The 18,750-nt window shown below is 30.9% G+C and overlaps 1 protein-coding gene across 2 annotated transcripts in view; it reads left to right on the forward strand.

The window, feature by feature from the left end:
• The first annotated feature begins 2,688 nt into the window (after positions 1 to 2,688).
• LOC107365165 (uncharacterized) overlaps positions 2,689 to 18,750 on the forward strand; it is a 35,284-nt gene continuing 19,222 nt past the window's right edge. The window contains exons 1-2 of one of the 2 annotated variants that reach the window (XM_015932639.3): positions 2,689 to 3,134; positions 3,207 to 3,266. In XM_015932639.3, coding sequence (XP_015788125.2) covers positions 3,215 to 3,266 — 52 coding nt within the window. In that variant the 5' untranslated portion in view covers positions 2,689 to 3,134; positions 3,207 to 3,214. Of the gene's footprint in view, positions 3,135 to 3,206; positions 3,267 to 18,750 lie in introns of those variants that run through there. The other variant, XM_089269510.1, reaches the window with a different exon arrangement.

Consider the following 18,750-nt stretch of genomic DNA (forward strand, 5'->3'; position numbering starts at 1 on the left):
TTGAAGGTTACAACTCGATCGCAGAAGACAATCAGGAAGTTGGAAATCAGATTTGCTAATTTTGTTAGCTAAACGACAAATTTCTATACTAATCAGTGTTATTTTACAGTGATCTTTTGATTTGTTTCAGGAGATGACGAGTGACTTGATAAAGCACCTCAGTTGTAGCTGAGAGTAGTGCTCATCAGTTGAAAAGGAAACGGAAAAATGTTGAGAGTAATCGCTCTTCAGACACAATTTTTATAATGAGAGCGAGCTCGTCAATTTCACTGAACACGATAATTTAATTGAATTGAATTGGGTATAGTTGAGTTGAGATGGATCACTTGTAAGCAAAGCTTCTAACACAAATATTATAAGGTAAAGCTTAGGTTTGTTAATAACCAAAATATAAGTAAAGATGAGATCAAAATTAACACACAATTTTGCACTGACTAGTATTGAAAGACTAGCATCCTCGCCATTTGTGAGTACTCTATCAGGGGATGAAAGGTAGAGCAACACAAAGTGATGTGATTCAGTATAACATCTATCAATAAATTACTTATTCAGATCTTTGATGAGAACAATTCACTTTAATTCAATTTAAGCACAATTATTAAAGGCACACAGGTAAAGGCACAAATATTAGAGGCTCAAAGATATGAGAGAAACGCTCATCAACACTGAACAATTTTCTTAATTGTTGACAAAATACCAAATAACACATAAATTAAATTTACTTACTGTTGACTATTTATATCAAAATTAAAGGAAAAGGAAAGAGCTAAAGGTAAAAGTGAGGGAAAGCTAAAGGGGTTGATACTTAATGACAAACTGTAAAATGAAGTGAGACAAATAGTGAGTAGATCCCTTACAGCTAGATTAGATGAAACAAACCTAGTATTAAATTGTTTATATGGGTCAAATAGTTGATCTTATAGTTGATTGAACAATCAAAGATACTTGTTTCTTGGAGCAAAAGATCATTGACCGTTAGCTCAAAAAAATTTTCAGCATTTTTAACCTTTCTTGTTTAACTTACCATTCAAGTTTCTTGCCTTTTCTCATCAGCATCATCATTTTTTTCATCATTCTCATCGTCAACATCTTTTCATCTTCTTCTTCTTGATATTTCTGTGTGAGTCCATAATTAAATGTAAACAGGGTGTGGAGATCCCATAGCCGCCATTACAGTTTAGCCTCAGGTTTAGTCTTCAGCTTAGTTTCTTTTTTTGAATTACTACTTGACAAGAGCCTCACTTGAAAGACAAAAGATGATGTAAAATGGTAAAGCATCTCAAGTTGCTGGACCAAACATTGAATAATAATGGTAATGGTAATGGTATTGAAGTGAAGACAATTTGCCAGAATCAGTTTGTTATTGACACCAATCAATTAGGAGAAACCAGAATTCGGGTTAACTCGGATTGTCTTTCCCTACTTTCTTTTGTTTTTGTCCTCCCTTTGGGTAAAAAAACCAGTTATCAATCAACTTTCTTAAGCACAGTAATTGATTAAATATTAAAATAGTGCTGATTAGTTGAAGATTATCAATTTTCCATTTTTTAAGCAAATCGTCCCATTTCATCCCATTTCAATTTCATATGATTCAAAAGCGTCTCTAAATAACATTATTCACTCTCTATTTGCAACCATGTGTAGACTATTGCTGCCATTTTGAAAACACACATTGCCAGTGAAAGGATAATTGTGAGTGCAAGTTGCGGTTCCTTGTGAGACGAATTAATTCCATGATTGCCTTCCTAGTCAAATTCTCTCCTAAACCATTTACTTGACCAAACAGAAGAATCAACAGGATTATTTCCCAGCAGGAATTATGATAAATGATGTAAATATAAGCGAAAACTTGTCTTAGCTAAGCAACACAAATAGAAGGGGGAAAACGTTTGCTTATTGATAATGTGTTGAAACAAGTGTTGACTTACCTTTGAATTTAATTGTTTTCCAGCAATTTAGAAAGCTTGAAAGCAATATCTAATGATCCATCTCGTTAAACACAGAACCAATAAAACTGGTGAAAAGAAAACAAAAGGTAACCAAATGATCCTTTGGAGTCTACAATAAAAAAAGCTTAATCATTTACTTCCACTGATTTTCGATTATGTTGTGCATAATCATTGATTTTATTAGCAAAACAGCACTATTTAAATACCTTTCTTGATAACAATAATTATCAGTTACTCAATCAGTGTTATATAATGATAAAAAAAGAAAAGTATTTCAAGGTAGGCTTAAAGAAGTGATTAATCTCTAATTAATCTCGTCTGGTATCTCATTGTACTAATGAAGTACAAATACACTAGAGTACCCGGTTAAAGCAATTTTTTTTTCTAAGTCTCCATCTAGTGATAATGGGTTTCAGAAAGTGGCAGCGCTTAAGATTTATGTAATGCAAGGATTATAAAAACAATGTAAATTTTCATAAAATCATAGATGGCGACTGTGAAAATTGCTTTAAATGGGACACAAAAAAATTGCTTTAACCGGGTACTCTAGTGTACTTTTCAACTTCTGGAGAGATAATCATCGATACTTCCACAATACTATCGATGTTTGAATTAAACCGTTTAATCAAATGCAAGCAGTTGTATTACGTTAACTTGTATAATGATAGATGGCGTTGTAATTGAAATCTCTTGAATCAATCACATTTTTTGTCATTAATATTTCAATTTTTCATTGAATGTTCAGTTTTTTCCAAGAAATGTTCGTTATTCCTGATTATTAATTAATAGGAATTACAATTGTTCAATGATTGAATAGCTGATGATGAAAGAGATGAAAAGGAAAGAGAAAGGGAAAGGAAAAAAGAGTGAGAAAAGTGAGTGAGAAAGAAAGAGATAGAGAGAGGGAGATAAAGTGAAACTTGAATTATATGTTTACAAGTTAGTTTTGTAATAAACGTTTGTAAAGAAACTTTGGATAATTTTGTTAACATATATTTGCTTTCATTTTTGTGCCTTTTTTAATGTTTAATAATCAAATTTGTGCTCATTTTCAGTAAAAATTTGTTCAATTTAACCTTGACTTGAACAAGCAACCAGACAAATCAAGCGTCATTGCCTGAAATCATCAAATACACTTTCATCAGATACCAGTATAAGGCTTAAAAGTGTCTCACATTTTGAATGGTTTGTTTCTTACAACTTTAATCAACTTGCCAATGAGCTAATTGTGTGTTTTATTATCGAACAATTTATTAGATTTAACCATGGATCTAAATGTGTTCAATGAAACTTGGGATGTATTTAATCAACTATTCGGTGAGTGATTCTTTCCTTTACTTATGCATGTATAAGCTTAGCTTTATAACCACCATCTGTATGTGTTGCCGTGTGTTTACTCCCATTGGATTACTGTGATTATCAATGTGAATCGATCAATTGTGGTGATAAATTGTCTGAAATGAGAGCATTTATTATGTTCTGAGCTGCCAATCAGTTTTTTAAATTTGTTCAGTGATTTACAATACACTAAATTTATGTTTTAAAGCTGGTATTATTGCTGTTGAAGAAAGTGAATCTGCCAAACCTTTTTTTGATTAATAACCTGTTAGCACTGAATTTTCGATAATTTGTTGAATTTGATTCGATTTGATTTATTAAAACTAAATTAGGAGATGATGATGATTACTGGTGCCAAATGTATGTTAGGTTAAATTATTTAATATTGTATCATTGAGATTGATTAAGTGACCTGACAAAATTGCTTCAGGTAAAGCCTTTAATCTGATTAAAATTAAATGAGTTAAAACTGGAAGATCAGTTAATTGTTCTATTTGACCTAACAATTTATTTTTCAATTGAAATTGAACTTCACCATAAATGAAATGATTTTTTTTCTTTCCCTTCTCTTCCAACTAATCAAATCGATTTTAACCAGAAATTTGAAGTAACTTATCTTCCGCCTTTCATGCAAAACCCAAACTTGATTATCATGACATTTATAATAGCTTTGAGCCGATTCAGCTTGTCAGATTGAAGTTTAACCAGTTGATATAAAATGAGACCAATTTGGAGATGATATTATTAAAGTAACAATTAATAGAATGCTCAAAATTAATCAACAATTTAAATCACTAAATGACCAAATAGTTTCTATTCAAATGTTATCTATTGTCCAAATCAATTGTGTTAACCGTAATTAAACAAACTGTGATCCTGTTGTTGAAGGAGGATGTTAACTGTACAAATTGAACTGAATCAATGAAAAAAAACCTAATTATAAATTTTTTGTTTTGTCATTTTCACATTTGCAATATCATCATTTAAGTCAATGTAGAGCTCACAATCAAATCAATTTTGATCAACTCATCAAATTGAGAAACTATTCTTATCCAATTGCAATTAAAATAATCGAAAGTGAATCAAGTTGACTGTCAACTCATCATGTAATATAAATAACTGTAAATCAATTTCAAAATCAGTTTTTGTTTGTTTGTTAATTTGCTCATTTGGATTGACAAAACTAACAGTTTATGGTCAACTCTCAATCTGTAAATCACTCGTCATTTGACATTAAAAATGCAAAAGATGATAAAGATGATTAAGAGGAAGGGAATCTTTAATATCAATTGACACTTGTTTATTCAGTCGACTTGAAATCTTGAATTGATCAACATTTTAACTGACCATAATTGGCTAAATAAATTGATCCGGTTTATGTAGAGTTGAGTATTTGAAGCATCCTTAAATCACACCAATAACAGAAACAATTAACAGCTTCAACAGTTTCTATGGACCGTTATCAAAGTGATTTGACCCAGGCCTTAAAAAAACATAAATCAACTCCACTGACCATGAACTTAAGTCTCTAATGTAACTCAAAATTAGCTTTAATAAAAGCAATCAATTAGAGTGACATGTTTATTTTCACCCAAAAAATCATTGATTCTGTTTTTGATAGACATTTTCAAGGCTCAATGAATGCCACTATAATCAATATTGTTATGACTATGATTAATAACAAATGTTTGTTTATAATAAAAAACGGAGTAAAAATGAGCTTCATTTTACACCAAAAAAAAGGTCCTAAAAGCATTGATTTAAAACAGCCAACACCATTCCTTTGAAAACAGCTTCAAAACAATCTCTTGTTCAGTAACTTAAGATGATAATTGTAACCATAAGTAACAAGAAAATTAATGATAAAAAAAACATAATGGCAACAATGAATGTTATGATGTTGATAAAGCAAAGGAAATTAATTTCCAACAACAATAATCGTCAGCAAATTGTTTCCAGGAGCCTCATTAATTGCGGTAAACTGAATGTAAAGGTAAATGTTCAATATGAGAATAAAGTTAAACATTAGTTTTTTTATACTAAAGTAGTTTTCCTTTACCTTTTTGTTGCCATTTTTGACATTTTGTTTTACTTTTACTTTCAATTTCATTCATCGGTATCTTTTTTAACCAACAATAAGGATGTTGATGCTGGACTTTTTGGGTGTCGTCCTTTAGACCCTCTTTTCGGGCTCAGGTCATTGAAGCGGAAATCATTTGACACAGAAAATAACCGTGACAGTGACACCCATTCATCTTGTTGTTCATTTTCATCGCTCTTTTGGCTTCTTTAAATCCTTGAATCTCTCAACTTTTGCCCTTCACAGAACCTCTGTCATTAAAATATGCAACTAAACAAATCTAAATTTGAATTTGAATGTAAACTTCGCACGCTCGGGAAAAAGGTGTGCACTTGTCTTCATCAATATCATATTTATTACCTTTATCCTTTCATCATTTAGTCTCATTCCTATCATCTTATCAACTTCAACCTTGACTATTATCTTCCCATGGAGGTTATCATTTTACTATTCTGTCTTTTATCTGATAATAAAACATGATTTACTGTTGTTGCTGATAACCAGTTTGATGATAACCTCGGTTTCGATCACTTGTATTCAAACAATTAGACTAACATTTGCAGATGAATGGCTCAATGTTTGCCTCAATTAAGTTCACCTGAATCAACAGTCACTGATTATAATTATCAGAGCTATTCACTTACCATCAACTCATATTTTACCATTCAAGCATAAAGATTATGTCTTGTTGTGAACTTTTCATTTTGCATTATAAGTATTCTGAGCATAAAAGAAGCGTTTAAGAATGTTAATTGTTATGTTGGTAAACATTGAATTCTCATCTTTTTTTGTCAAAGATTAATGTTTAAGATATTCAGCTTCAGGGGTAAAAGGGTTCCCACCATGAGGTCTCCTGTTTGGATTCAACAATCAACAACAATTAACTTTAGTGCAACTTGCTTCCCTTTACTGTCTTCTTCTCAATTTATCCGATTAATTATCAAGTAAGGAACCTTTTTTAACCTTTAATTACTATTTCTTTGGTTCTTGTTTGTTAATTAGTTTAATTCAATTAGAGTGAAATGAGTTATTGTCATGCAATTCTCAAGAGATGCACAATCAACAGGAAGCAAAATAATTACAAAGATTTTAGGTGCTCATTGCGACAGTTGAAGGTGAATTCCGATTAAAGGTGATAACTTACTGTAAGGAGGACCTGCAAAATCGCCTGTTTTCGATTTCTTTTAAAATGGTACTTTTCAGACACAAAATTCAATGTTAATTTCATAAATCAAATCTATTTTTTTATAGCATGCATAGTTTTTGAGATATCGGCCAAAATATCTAAATATCACATAGTATTAGAGACCTTTTAAACATAATGAAGAAGCCGTCTAAGCCAGCTGAATCTTGGCAAAACAAATGTAATCGAGTATGCTGAATAAACTGGTGGTGGTTGAAGCTTTGAAAAAATAGCCAAACAGATTGAAAATTGGCGAAAACGGGATTTCGTTAAATTTTACTAAGTGTCAATGTAACACCCTGTTTGGCTATTTTTTCAGGAACCAAACCATCACCATATTATTCAGCATACTCGATTACATTTGTTTTGCCAATATTCAGCTGGCTTAGACGGCTTCTTCATCATTTTCAAAAATACGCTTATTAATCCCTGTTCTAATTCAGTTTTTTACAATTTTAACCCTGTTCGGCTATTTTTTCAGGAACCAAACCTTCACTGTATTATTCAGCATGCTTGATTACATTGATAATGTCAATATTCAGCTGGCTTAGACGGCATCTTCATTATTTTTAAAAGGTCATTAATAAATCTATATTTTAATCTGGTTTTCGCAATTTTAACCCTATTTGGCGATTTTTTAAGGGACCAAACTTTCACTATATTGTTCAGCATCTTTGATAACATAGATCACGAATAGAATCGACTGGCTTAGCGACCTCTTCTAACGTGCTAAAAAATGCAACCTTCGAATCATGATATGAACTTTTCTCTCGAATGCGTTGTTTTAGCAAAAAAAGAAACAGATATTCGGAATCAGCATAAAAAATTACATTCAAAAAAGTTCATTTTATAAATATATCCTAAGAGGAGATTTTCCCTATTCATTTGCAGGTCCTCCTTACTGTAGCTTACTGATCAATGTTGAATCTACAAAAATCTGGTTCCCATTTAGTTTCAGTTATTTGATATGAAAAAGCAACAACAATTAAACAATTTACATTAATTTTCAACAATTTTTCTCATAATAATTCTTGATGTTCTAATTTTATAGCTCAAATTGTCTCACCAATCTATTAATAGTTCTGAAAATAACGAAGTCATCAATAAATTTTGTAAGCCTTTTCGCTGAGTGATGATTTATATCGAAGATAAACTCAACGTTAGTTTTGATAACAATGTTAACGAGTTACTAAAAAATACCATTTTGTCGGAGGTCTGTCCAACAATAAACTGTCCAGTTCTGTTGAAGCTTTGAATAAACTTGGAGATAAATTTGCTAAGTCAATTTTCCCAGAATTAATGAGCTGAAACCTTAAAGTTCCCTTAATCTCTCTTATAGCCAGTTAATTATACTGACTTACATGATGCCTTCAAAGTATGAAAAAATCCTAGAAATTTAATGAGTGCCAAACGGAAATGTACTTCAAATCATGAATAAAAAGATATCTTTTTCATGAATCAAAAGTGATAAAATTATGCAATTTAAAGGCCTGCTTTAAACTGTTACTTTTATTTTTACAAAACACATTTAAACTCGACCTCACCAGTACAGGCTATTAGTATTGGAAATTCATTCCTTATACTAATATTTTCATCGTATATTCAGATACATGAATTCATTATATGATGCTGTATGAATCATCAAAATAAAATAGCTCCCGGAGGCTATTTAGTTCTGAAAAAGGTTTAGAAGTTGAATTTGAATAATTTAACAGCTGTAAAAAACCACTACTTAATGAATTTAACACATTGAAACACTCTTTTTATACATGTGTTATTGATAATCCTTGTCTTCATCGATGTCAAATACAGTCGAAATCTGGAATACCCAATCGAATAGAAACAGGGCAAAACTTTGAGAATAAATTATTGAACAGCTGCGCTCGTGAATTCCTCTATTCCGCAAATAAATGTTCGCTTCTCGATTAAAAAGAAAATTCTACTATGAATGAAATATATTGAATCTTGACGTCGCTGCCTCTCATTATTCAAATTTAAAATTCTGAAGTCACCTTAAAATTGAAATCTATTTTGATTTTTCGTTGTAAAAGTCAAATAGCCCAATGTATTGGATTGTGTGTTCGACTGGTTCAATTTTGATCAACATTTCAGGATAGATGACTATTAATAGCTCAAGATTTGAATGCAAACAGCTATAATTATGCCGATGGAGATTAAAAATAGTTTGTAGAGTTTAATTCTTTCATTTTTGATTCGAACGTGAATTAAATTATTTGCGTAATTTATGCACTTTGTCCATTACTGCAGCTCTGATGGATCATCATTAGTATTTTGTTAGATAATCACTTGGTTGCTAATGCCATTCAAAGAAATTCATGATTCAACTTATGGTCAATATTGCCCTTGCAGATTGTAATATCATTGAATTGATCTATTAACTAACAACTTCCTTGATAACTGTTTGTACTCTACTTGGAACAGTCTCAATGCCCACTGAACAACCCTTTTGTTCACCTCACCAAGAATAACAATAAACCTTTCCTTTCATCTGACAAAGTCAAAGTCAATATCCTTAAGGCTATTGATTCATCATTTCCCTGAATTTCATTGTTTCCCCAATCATTAATTTATTTGTGCAGACAAAATGAGACACTTTACATTTTATCATCTCTTTAATTAACACGTATTTTTGTAATAATTACCTCAACCAATCAATCAACTTACAAGGTGCAAATGTAAAGCTGAATAAACATTGCAACGAGTTTAAAAAAATTCATGATTATTGCGATTGATTTAGAGTGAAATGAAATAAAAACAAAAGTTGAACAAGAAAAAGGAATTGTTTCAAAGTGCAAATCAACAAATGATTAAATCAATAATTATTATTCAATTGAACAACATTTAACTGTTGATGTTTTGCAATCAATCAAATTGATAAGATTAACACTGTTGATTACTTTGTCTTACCGTTAATCGTAATTGAACAAATAAAAACTTTTTTCCTGTTCAAATGGCTAAACGTTTTCAAATGTCAAAATGTATCTCACAAAATTCATAACCCAAAGTGAATGAACAAACAACGTTTACACAGGTAAAAGGAATGCAAAACTGAAATGATTAATCTTATTGAACCCCAAATGACCTTCAGATAATTATGATGATGATGGTGATGGCGATGATAAAGGAAGCAGTTTTTTGTTTGAAAAACATGGCGAGATGAAAAGTGAATGATTAAAATGATGATTTTGCAAACCCACACAATGAAAGTTGAAAAACCACGAAAGTGTAACTGCATTCTCATCCTCATCCCTATCTTGATCGATTTCAATGGAAACGTGGCATTTTTAGCTTGGACTATAAACGAAGCGGTTAACTGTTGACTGATTGAACGTGCTTGCTCGAAGAGCGACTTGATGATATCCGATTTTATCAATCGATTAATCATTCTTTTCTTGCATTTTTGAATTGTTTAAGCCTTATCTTTTCGTCTATCAAAATGCAACCTAAAATTGGCATTTAAAGTTAATATCTCATCAACCCACTTTTAATGGGACACCCTGTTGTCTCTAATTAGTATCATCCTCTATCATGAATTCAGATTAATCTCAATTCGAATTTGCTTCCAACTTGATAAAACATATTCATGTTTACACTTTACCTTCATTGTTGTTTCTTATTGTTTTTGCTTTCTCCTTTTATTTACACTTTCAATTGAAACATAATTTAAACAGATTAAATGCAACATTTGAAACTTTTACCTGACAATTTACCTTTTGTTATTGGCTATTATTGTTGTTGTACTTGTTTCTGTTGTTTTTGCACTTCATCTTAATGATGAATTAGTTGATCAGATTTATCACACAATTGACTTCCGTGATTATATTATTAGGATTATCATTTATTGCACATTCTTGATCAATCATGCAAAATGAGAATCCCAAGGTTTTCACTTGATCGCAAATATTCAGTTACTTAATTTAATTTTGTTTTCTCAATTTTTGTTGCTCAGTTCAGGTCAGTTCTGTTAATCAACTTTTACCTACAGATAAATGATATATTAACTCTCCTACCACACCTACAAAGTTTCCTGCTGATTTTCACAGCATTTTTATAATACATTTCAGATGAGTTATCATGTTTGATATCATGAAGTTTGGAAAACTTTTTTTTTCCTTCTCTTGTTTATCTTGAAACCTCAACTATTTTTTGAATTTTCAACTTTTGTCTATTTACTTTGCATGACTTTAAGCAAACTTTTGGTTAACTTGTAACTTGAAGATCCATTGAAACAGAAACGCAAATCAATCCGTTGCAATAGATCATGTTAGTTGATTAGTGTGATTTCCTCTCCATCATTCTGATGAAGCTATCTCATGAATTCAGGAAGATGGTAATTTTTATTTCCTCATTTTATCAATAATAATTGGGAAAGTTCAAGTGTAATTTTGTTGCAGTTCAGTGTTGTTAAAGCATTTTAACCCACGAGATTCGGGAGAAAGGCGTTTCAAGCGAAATTAGGGGAAATTATCAGAATGGAAGGGAATTTTTATCAGAACAGATTTGTTTTAAAATTCAGACAAATTTCAATGAAGAACGTAAAGTGGAATTTCAGGATTATTTCAGGAAAAATTGATTGAAAAGAATTTCAATGAATGCTGATTAAGCTCGTCATGAAATTAATCTGGTTTCTCATTCATTTCCATCATCTTCGCATTTTTTAGTGAACCAACTCTTTCATGATACAACTTGAAATTGCTCAATTTAATTGGTTTCCTACTATTTTTCAAAGTGTCTAAATGTCTCACATCATCTTGAATTGAGAAGAGAGAAGAAACAACACAAAAGTGAAGTTGGATGGATGATAGCACAATAGATGGCGATCTTTCATTTTGCAGCTCAAGTGAGGTTTGAAAACACCCAGTCAGGTTATTGAAGTTTTACCGGCATTCAGACTTGATGGAGTTAAGATAAAACTTTCCAGTGCCATCTATTGGCTAGTAAGATTAACTTGATAGAAAATAAACTTTTGAAAAGTTGAGTTATCTATTAGTACATGTAGTTGTAACAAATGAAAGCATCCTTTTCAGATGCACTGTTTTTTGATATGAATTGAAGTAAGGTGCTGATCAAAATTTTAAAGCTGTTCTGAAAAGGGATTCAGCATTAACACAATGCTATTTATGTGTTAAGACCACAAGATGTTTTATCAAACAAAACTTTTGATAACTTTGCCTTAACAACAAGGAGCAGTAAATAAACCATTGACCTAGTTTTTGGAGTAACCGATGGAAATAAACCATTGATATTAACAGCAACTTTTATCGAATATTGTATTGAATAATTTCTATTTCAATATTTTGATTTTGAATAATGAGAAATATTGTTGTGCTTTTTAATTTCATTTCGGTAATTTATTAGTCGATAACTTGAAAGCACAACATTTATCAGAAAATAGCTCAAATGAAAATCAGCATGGATCATTTATGATATTGTTCATGCACTTTGAAAATATGTAATTTTGAGGTAGATTCACCCTTATGATTCAAACATTTTCAAAGTTTTATTTTATCCTTCGATTTCAACACGGAAGATGGCAGCAAATCTGCAGTTTGACCGAGTATCTGTTGAATGTATTGCTTTAGGCCAAGAACACCCGAAGATTGAATTTCATGAAAGAGTGATATAAATGAGTTGTGCCAATTGAATATTTCAATAACAATCAATACAATCAACCCATCAAAGCTTATTGATTTAAGATGTAAAAATTTGTTTAAAGTCAAAGTACCGTTAAACAGCAACATTGATTTGAATGCAACATTTTACTGGGAAAGCAACTAATTTTGAATTATATCGTGATTAACATGGTTCCTATTTTTTGCTTAAAATCACCATAATTATTATTGTTATTGTTAACAGTAAAACTAAACAAAACTGTATACATAATAGTACTTTCGTTAATTGTTAATTTGCTGTTTTCTTTTCTGCGAATCAAATTGCAAAGTTAATAATAATCAGAACAATTGAATGATTAAATGAGCAGCTTGAAGCAGCGTATACTTGCTTGTAAAATACGGAACAAAAGCAAGTTAACTTATTCATAGTAAAAACCCTTTAAATACCAATTTGATTTGCTAATTAAGTTGAACAGAAGCCAATAATGAAGCACAATTGGTTACTCAAAAGATGCTCAATAATAACTTGAACTATTAACTAGAAACTAAATTTGAAAGTAAGTTTGAATGTCAGTGAAACAAAAAGTAAAACAAGGTCAAAGTTTACATTTCGTTCAACTTTATTTAACTTTCATCATTAAACATCATCAATAACTATATTGAACATTCATAATTTATTAATAATCGTAACTAATTACTGTAGTAATTGCCGTTGTTGTTATCGATTGGACGTCAATCGTTAACGGGAATCTTGAAGTTGATCAAGCTGATGATGAACAGCGAACCAGAAAATAAAAACAAAATGATTAACATTCAATAATCAACATGTTATTTATTGGGTGTGAATTGATTCGATAATGATGATTATAATTTGAGCATTTTAATCATAATGATCATTCAACTTAATCATGACCAAATCAATTGATTGAAAGTTAATTTGGTGCAAAGAAAAAAACGTTTAATCATAAATCATATCCAACTGAGTCTATTCACTTGATTCTCATCATCAGCATCATGAAGATGCGAATGAATAAAAACACAAAAAAAATAAAGTTAATGATAAAGTGAAAAGATTAGCGAATTGTTTGGTTTTAATATTTTTAACTGTATTAATTATTTAATCATGGATGAATAATAAATTGTCTGTTGATTTAGACTGTATTGTAGCTGGCTAATAATGAATTTGAAGGAAGATGAAAATTATTTAAAAATAGGTTATTCGGTTTAATTTGTGTGTTGGGTCACAATCAAAACAATCAACAATACACTTTAAATTGTGGTCAGTAAGTGTTGAGATTTGCATTGAAAGGGTTTGAATGAGAATTAAAAAAAACTTTCACTTCTAATTAATTAAATGATACACACCTTGGAGTTTCTTGTTCTTAGCTGATAATTTATTAATTATTAAGATGATGAACAATTACAAGTTATTAAAATCAAGTAAAACACGATCATGTTATTATTTCAAAGAATATAATCAAGAGAAAAGCAAATGCTATCAAAATGATAGTTATAATGATATCATTTGTGATGATAATAATTACAAGAGTTTGTTACCCGGAAGAGCCTTGGTGTTGATGTTGTGGCCAGAAGACGTTGATTATGAAAAATAAAAAGTCTGTTTGAGCTTTGCGATTTTCCTATTGAAACTCAATGAAACATGATTAAAATTTTGATTAATATTTTTTTTTGTTTTCATCATTCAATTAAATTAAATTGTAAATTCATATGATATTTGAATGCAATAACAGCAAAAAAAGTGCGATTCAAGCAAAATCAAGAATAATGATATTGGAAAAGCTATAATTTTTAGTTAATTTAATCAATTTAGGTGTTAATTGTATGGTGAATTTGATCGTATTTTCATTAATGTGATCATTGGTGTTGACCAAAGAGAAGCAAAAGACCTCTTTTCTGGTTTCCTTTCAGTCTCTTTAAGGTTTCTTTCTCATTTTTTGCTGCTTTCTGGTTCCTTTTAGCTTGTTTTTTGGGTGATTTTTTGACCTTTTTTTTCTCGTCCTTTTAAAAGTCTGCAATTTGTAGACAAAATTTCATTCATAAACACTAATCATTTAAACTTAATAGACTAATCTAGTTGATGAACAAACTGAAAAGTCAAAGTCTGTAAAATCTTTTCGAGTTTCCTTTCCCATTCTGTGCATTCTGTCAATTCCATTGACCTTTTCGACCCCTTCCAGTGACAGACTGAGAGAGAGGGCCAAATGATGATGAGTTTAAGACGACAGGAAGATGATGAAGAGGAAGGAAGGATAAAGTTTCCTTGTAAGTCAACAGGATAAAGTAAAATATGAACCGTTCAAAATTACACAGAATCTTGAAGACAACAAAAACAGCTCACTAGAGTTAAAAGCCAAAAAATTAACTAACATTGATAAATTATTAACTCATAAAGGAACCCAAAAGAGGAACCACAAAAAAAACTGAACTAACCTACTCGTTATGAGCCATTTCAAACGGCAACTCCTTACTATGACTTATATCTTTATGTTATCAATAACTATTATTTTTGACGCTTCGTCTTTGAGTACAGTTTCCATTGCAACTTTCACATATGGACTTTCATGGTACAATGAAAAAGAAATATATTATTAGATATTTGAAACTTTCTTGACTTGTTCAAATGTTCAGTCAAACCTAAGCTCAAGTTAAGCCTTGATTAATAAGATGAATCTTCTCATTACAGACAACATCTTGTCTCAGTGTTTTTGACAAAAGTTTCATATTTTCTCAATTTAATAAGATTCATGTGGTAATGTTAATTAGCACACCATGAAATCTCATGTACAAAACTCTTTTGTTAATTATTTTGATGGGAATTTTTTAATTCTTTGCTTGATTGTCTTTCATCAATTCTCAATTGTTTGTAAATCTTTTGTTGAAAGACAACAATCTTTACCGACTTTGTGACCTCAACTTCCTCTGTTGACTTCCGATTAAATTGTTATCAAATTATTGTTTGATGTCATAAATGATGTGATAAAACCAAATTAATGCTAATGTTTATTTATGGGTCAAAAATTATTCTCAATGTTGGTCAATGTTATTAAGTAAATAAAGATGACTTTGATTATCTGAATCCATTGTAATTACAAAACTTGATTTATCATTGTTTGTCAAATGAACACGCTTTTATTATCCTTTGCATTATTATTTTTATCAATTATTCATAAATTACTCACCATTGTTTGCTTTAAATGAGTCAAACTGACCGGCGGATTTCAATATTAACTTGCATCGTAACTGGTTTAATTAACAGTTAACCCAAAAAGTATCATATTGGCTTTTCAATTAACATATAGATTGATGTGGTTCATTGTTGCTCCTTCAATTCAACCCTTTCATGCCTTTTTATCATATGTTAATACATTATTATGTTAATTGCGCTTCCAATTGTTTCCCATGTTAGTTTTGCTTGTCAAACTGTTGAACTTGAAACTTGATGGGTTTTACCGTGAAAACTTTACTTTGAAAGGGTTGAGAGTGTCAAATATATAATAGTTACAACTTAGTTGCTTCAAATCATTAATTTATCCCAGTTTTTGTGTCGACTGTTATGCTTATTAAGATGATTCAAGCAAAAAACTCATCCAACTCTCATCATCACATTTGATTGCATTTAGATTCAGGCCCTTATGATTCTGATCAAATATGGATTAACAAAGTGTATCGTATTTTGTGTCTTCCAATTCACGATCGCATTTTCAAAAAATATTCAAATTCATTTCAGTTGTCAAATTTATTTGCAGTTAACTGTCAATAAGAATGCGCTCTCAATGACCAAGAAATTAACTCAAAAAGTGACAAGAATCTTATTTGAAAGCTTGTATCCAATAAACTTTCCATTCTTTGCAACATTTGTTGTAATTTTTGCAGCCATTTTCATGAGAATATGCTTTCAATACTGCATGATAGAATAATGAAGGTACAATTTATTACCTTATGTGTATTTTGTTCTTTTCGAATAGGAAAAGTATTTATCTCGCATCGCCCCTTCCATTTAAACTGATAGGTAGAGTAATACGTGCAACCCTTAATCTGGATATTCCCATAATTTGCATCTCAAGCTATTAATATATCAACTGAAATGAGTGAATTAGCAACTCAGGAAATTTGCTGATTTTCATATTCATTTAAACATAAATAGAGTTGAGGATAAAAAATATTGTTTTGTTATTGCTATTGCAACCAGAAACCTTACCAATCCAATTGAATAAAAGACTGAACATTTCTTCTCAAACCGACCCTTAATCTAATTTCTTCATTGAACTCTATTGTGATTAAATGGTTATTTAATTAATTGATGAATTGAAGGCGAGTTTAAGTATTAAAAGTGATTATATTTGTAACAATTGACAATCTTGTGAGGTTAACCCAAACATGAATAACATGGATAAAGGTCAATAAGGAAAGGTTAGGCTTAGGAGGAGGAAGAAGAGCAAAAAGATGCGATTGTTGATTATAGTGATGATGAGGGATGATGAATATAGATGAAGATGAAATTGATGGGAGGATGAGGTGGAGGAGGTTAAAAGACAACTCTATCTTTTTTATCCTTCTTCATCATCTTTTATCCGATTGTGTTGATAATCGATTTGTCTCACGATAGCCTGATTCATGAAATAAGGTTGTTGATGTTGGGTAAATTGGATAACCAGAAAGAACTGAAAATATATCTATCAAATGGAAGATGAGAGAAGAGAAGAGAAAGAAAGAGAGAAAGAGAGAGTAAAGAGTGTGATGCAAAAATTGACAGCTTTAGTGGTAAATAAAAGGGGGAAAATGGAAGAGAAAAGAAGCGAAAAAAGAGCGAAATAAGCAAAATAAATAGTCAACCTCCCAGCAACTCTTTTGAATAATAATATTATCAAATAATTATATTAATATTGAGAGATATGAATCGAGAATGTAAATAAAACTCGCGAATCTGAAAATAGAAACAAAAAGAAAGGTAAAAGTTTTAGTCTCTCATCAATTTCAATTGTATGCTCGGACATATTGTTTACCGTAAAAATTTTTGGCCCTCTTCTTGTTATGCCAAAAAACTAATGTACACAACAAATGCTCTTTGCTTTTGTGTTTTCTCTCTATTTGGCTTCTATTTTGTCCGTTAGTACATATTTATCTTCATTCAAGCTTGACCATTTTTTGCTTCCAAAAGCACATTAAGCGAAGTTGATTGAGATGAGGATAATCTTGATAATAGTTTGAGTTGATAACCTTGTCTGCTCATGTTCGCTCTCTTTGTCTTTCTCTGTGTGTTAACTGATCTTGGGCTTTTACATTATTTTATAATACAGAGGCGAGTTTAGCTAGCGATTTACAGTTTCTCTGTTTGGTCGTTTAACTTTGCCTTGAGGCAGCTAAGGTCACGCGAGATGAAGGCACGAGTCTGTTTTACTAAGATGAACATGTGAAAGATAAAAGGCCTTCTTCTTTGACCATCTTATATTTAGAAGACGAACAACGAAGGCAGCTGTCGTCTTTTATCGTCTTGTAAGATGTTTGCTGTAAACGAAATGCACCTTTACTTTTGAACTTGACAGTAAAGTTGAATATTTTACTTGGAAAATCATTTCTCGTTCCTCTGGTCTCAAGATGTTCACTTAAATATTGTTGTTGCCTTTATTCACTTGAAGTGACCTTTTTCACTGGTCTCACTTCATACTCGTGCCAAATACGTGTTACATATGAAGAGAAAGAGAGAGAGAAAGAGAGAGAATGGAAGGTTGAATGTCTAGTGAATGATATTTTTGTTGTTATCCATCAAGTGACATGGTTTGGTTTTTGTTGTCAACAGATGGACAAAGTAAATCATCATTGAATAGATAAGCTGAATAAACTAAGACAACGATGATAAGTAAACCTTGCATTGGTCAAGTTAAGCCTTGGGCCACAAGTGAATAGTCAACAATAATATCCATTTGTACCCAAAATGAAAGGTTCCTCTTTCGGTTTTGGGTTCCTTTTGTTGTCTCTTTTTACTTTTTCTTCTTCCTTAACCTTTCCAATATCTCTTCCTCCTCCACCTTTCCTTTCATCTTTCCTATCCTCATCCTCATCCCCGTCACCATCAACATCAACATCATCAGTGTTCTTTGTTGGACTAATACAAATGTGCCAATAAATACAGAATCAAAAAGCTTAATTGTGAACTTGTACTGAAATCTCTTGAATTCACTTGACAATCAAATAATCAAAATTAACTGTCAACAAACCAAAAAGCAATTTAATCAATTTCAACGGCAATACATTTAACCTTCAATCCCTGATGAGTTGAAAAGCTGATGATGTTAATCCCAATCTTCATATTGTTAATCACATCAACATCCATTTTTCAAAGTCATCTTTTTCTCGTTCAAATCAATGTTATTTGAAAACTTTTAATCATTATAAATGGCTCATTGCAAAAAGTTTAATTAAAATGTTGTGACTTGAAAATTAACTGATTCAGAGGATTTACTCGGCCAATGAGTTTAATGAACAATTAAGCAGATAGATAAACAATATCTCTTGAAACTCAACAACATAACCTGGAACAATTTTCAC

The sequence above is a fragment of the Tetranychus urticae genome, chromosome 3, assembly GCF_039701765.1.
Source record: "Tetranychus urticae isolate SD_2017Ah chromosome 3, NJAU_TeUrti_SD_1.0, whole genome shotgun sequence".
Taxonomy (NCBI): Eukaryota; Metazoa; Arthropoda; class Arachnida; order Trombidiformes; family Tetranychidae; genus Tetranychus; species Tetranychus urticae.